This window comes from Phanerochaete carnosa (genome assembly GCF_000300595.1).
Source record: "Phanerochaete carnosa HHB-10118-sp unplaced genomic scaffold PHACAscaffold_154, whole genome shotgun sequence".
NCBI lineage: Eukaryota > Fungi > Basidiomycota > Agaricomycetes > Polyporales > Phanerochaetaceae > Phanerochaete > Phanerochaete carnosa.
This window is the reverse complement of record NW_006767781.1, coordinates 3361-6744: the sequence shown is the minus strand read 5'-3', so window position 1 is coordinate 6744 and position 3384 is coordinate 3361. Positions and strand designations below refer to the sequence as shown.

The window sequence follows — 3384 nt, the reverse complement described above, 5'->3', positions numbered from 1 at the left end:
ACCACTGACCAAGCATAGAATTTGGCTGCAATAGGCTGCTCTGCTTTGTACTAGTGTATATAAGCTTCCTAATAAATTTTACTGAATTTATCATTTTCGGCACAATTTTCTTTGGCTCTGGTATGGTTTTGATCCTGGGCCGGGCCTACTGAGACTTGAGGCATTGAAGACGGCAACTTTGGAAACTTTTCCGTCATAAAAGAAAATTCCGGTGAGCAAAAAGTCAAAAGTCAAAAGTCAAAAGTATCCGGCATAAAGTGAAAAGTAAAAAGTACCCCATCTATCTGTCGAGACAGAAAGCTTACGGTATGCCGGTTGAATAAAAAAGCACCCGGTCAGCACAGAAGATTTACATTGTGCTTACAAACAAGGAATCTACGGTCAACACAAGTCAGTCACACAAATCATCGCCAGGAATACTACAATTCTTCGGTTTGTTACACTTTGGATACGAATCTGCGGTTTAAACCTACATCTATGCGGTTTGAATTTTTGAACACATTTACCGCCATAACGTCCGAGTGAATACAGTCAGAGAGAGGCAGAAGCCATGAAATTGACAAATTTCCGCGCAGTCGCAACGATCCGTCGACGACACATCCTACCTGCGCTCAATGCCCATGTTTTTCCTACACCTTCTCCCCTATATGCTGTCGTCACTGACGCCGGTCTTTCCTCATCTTGTTCGTCTCCCGGCCCATCGCCCTCCGCCGCTTCCCACATCTGCCCGACCACCGAGCCTTGAGCGCTATCTGCGGTGGACGGTATGATCGCTGGGACTGCGTCCATGGATACTCCACTCGTGCGGTTCATTACGAGCTTTTGTAAGTAATGCTCCCTGGTTTCCTTTCTTTCCTTTTCGAAACGAGAGTGGACCGGGCGCAGCAACCACTCGGCTTGTTTGGTGATGTCGAGAGTGATCATGATGCCGTCGATGGTGTGCTCCGTCGGTACCAACAAAATGTCTGCACTCGTAACATAATTCTCCGCGTACCAGCGACTCCCGAATTGTAGTTTGCCTGATTCGAGAGCCCAGGTCAGCTGCGCGCGGCGCAACACAGAGCACAAGATTCTCTTTGCGACCACAAAGTCGTGGTATTCCGGCCCGCCATGAACGATACGAAGGCAGCGCATGTGCGGGGAATCAATGACGGGTCGCAAGCCGTCCCAAGCGAGGTTGTTTGCAACTTCGACGTCGATAAATTGGAGTTCGAGAGCAATGCTATCGATATGCGCGAATAGAGATCCCGCATCCTGGCCCACACTTGAACGACAAACCCTAACGCTAGCGCCGATGATGTTAGGAATAGATTGATTTGGACTGAATGACCGACATTAGATCTTCACCATGCCTTATGAAGAATAACCAGTGAGCCTGGCACTTTTTGCATGAATCAGAACATCTACCGAGCGTATTGCCGTACACGCCGTACACAAACGCGTCTCCGGGTTCATTTGGTACCAATGCAAGCAGTCTGTGAAAGGTGGTGTCCCATGTGCTGTCATCAAGGCCCATGCGGCGGGCAGGCGCCACGATATCTGCAGCAAGTGCCACTTGAATGGGAGTCACCATGTCCTTACAGTCGTCTATCCGACAGCGGAAGGCGCGGCGGGCCGGTGGAGGACGTCGGCGAAGTCTGCGTGGGCGGACAGCCGGTGACGGGTCAAGGAAGGTGAGTCGCTCGCAAAAGCAGTATTCGAGCGTGGGGAAATTGTCGACGAGCCGTACGAGCTCGGTCTTGCTCGTGAATACAACATTGCGAAGAGTGAGAGTGGAAAGTCGGACATAGGATGGAGTGACGGTGGGTATCGACTCGAATGGGGCCCAACGGCCGGCTGTTGATGCAGTATCGTCTGCATGTTTCTCGACGAGACAGACGAATGTTGTATTCTGGAGTCGAGTTGAAAGTCCATGGACATGATGAAGCCAGGGCTTTGCTCCCGTAGCTTCTTGGCGGATATATATCCACTTGATGGACTCGGACAGGCATGACGCGGTAAATCCGGGGCTGCTGACAATGTCCTTGAGGAACCGTACATCTTTGGCGCTGCGCAGTTCGAGTGATCGAAAGAGCATGGGTCTGATGGCTTCGGATCAGTGCCTGCATACGACGCCAGGCCCAGCGAGACCGCGCTTCAACTTGCGATGTTTGCCCAAGTCAGAATTGATTAAACTTGGCAGGATACACTTGAGAATGTGTGACAGTACTTCAGGTGGTAGATTGGGCTCCAGTGGCGCGTGACATCTTCCAAGTCGACGGGGCAGATGTATAGAATTCTGCAGGATGCGAGGATGTGACGGTGGATGAGGTGGACGAGGCTGAACGGTGGACGACGACGCACCTGCGGCGCTATATCGCGGCAGCACGCAGCCACACTCCTCGTGGACATTCGCCCGCGAGGGAGCAGCAGGCGTCAGCGGCGTTTAATACACGTCAACTTCTGACAGCTCGTATAAACGTCCAAACACGCGCGCCGTTTACCGCAAGCATATGCTCTGGACTTTTGCAGTGACAGGAAACGTGCGCAGAAGTCTGCACCGCCTCAGCACTATAAGCGACATCCATAGGTCACTCAGCGGCAGGTGCCGTGGATCGAGCGGGCCTCGCACAGATTTGCACCGCTGCGCCTTCCATGCAGCCACACCCAATGTTGCTTGGAGTCTAAATTCTTCCAGAACATCGTAATAAAATGCACACCGGCGCTATCAGTTTTCCAGCTCGAATACACATGTTCATGTCGCCTTTCCAGCCAACTCCTCAGCTGTTATCACCTCGATAATTTACCGTCAGTCGCATATATGCACATGCACTAAGCTATAGTATAAGTACCTTACTACAGCCGACTGGCCTCGTCCATATGAAAACTCCGGCAGCTGCGATTACGCCCCTCCCCAGCCTCGCACCTCATGCACATGGCCAATGAGTAAGCTCGCGGCGCACAGCCATTTGCCTCGCGAATATAACGTTTACAAGGACATGACCTTGTAGCGCCTGTTTAATTTCCGTTATCCTCAAGCATCCGGGGCAGTCACGCTTCCGAAACATCCAGCCTAGAATGTGTCAGCCCGACTGCAGCAGTTACAGAGAAACATCGTTCCGCGTACAGCGTTCATTGTTCATCGATCATTGACCACGCTCAGAGCCTCTGGTTAGGTCGCCGGCGAGGGAGCAGCAGGCGGAAACGGCTGTGCCATCTCGTGTGAACGCCCTCCGCTACAAGCAGATGTGTTGGACTTGTGACGAGAAATCCGTGCAGAAGCACACACCTTCTCTGTAGTCCGCACCAGGAATGGCGCAGCTCTGAACATGCCGAGCGGCAAAACGACCCAAGCCTTGCAATGCATAGCCCTGCACCGCCCCGCCTTTCACGCACAACAGCCGC

The 3384-nt window shown here is 52.2% G+C and overlaps 1 protein-coding gene across 1 annotated transcript; it reads right to left on the bottom strand.

Moving 5' to 3' along the window:
* Positions 1-531: 531 nt before the first annotated feature.
* Positions 532-2077, bottom strand: PHACADRAFT_202190 (uncharacterized protein; the record flags this gene model as incomplete). The annotated part of the gene is made up of 2 exons (XM_007402435.1): positions 532-1321; positions 1425-2077. The coding sequence occupies 2 exons, from the start codon at positions 2075-2077 to the stop codon at positions 532-534; spliced, it is 1443 nt and encodes a 480-aa protein (XP_007402497.1).
* Positions 2078-3384: the final 1307 nt, after the last annotated feature.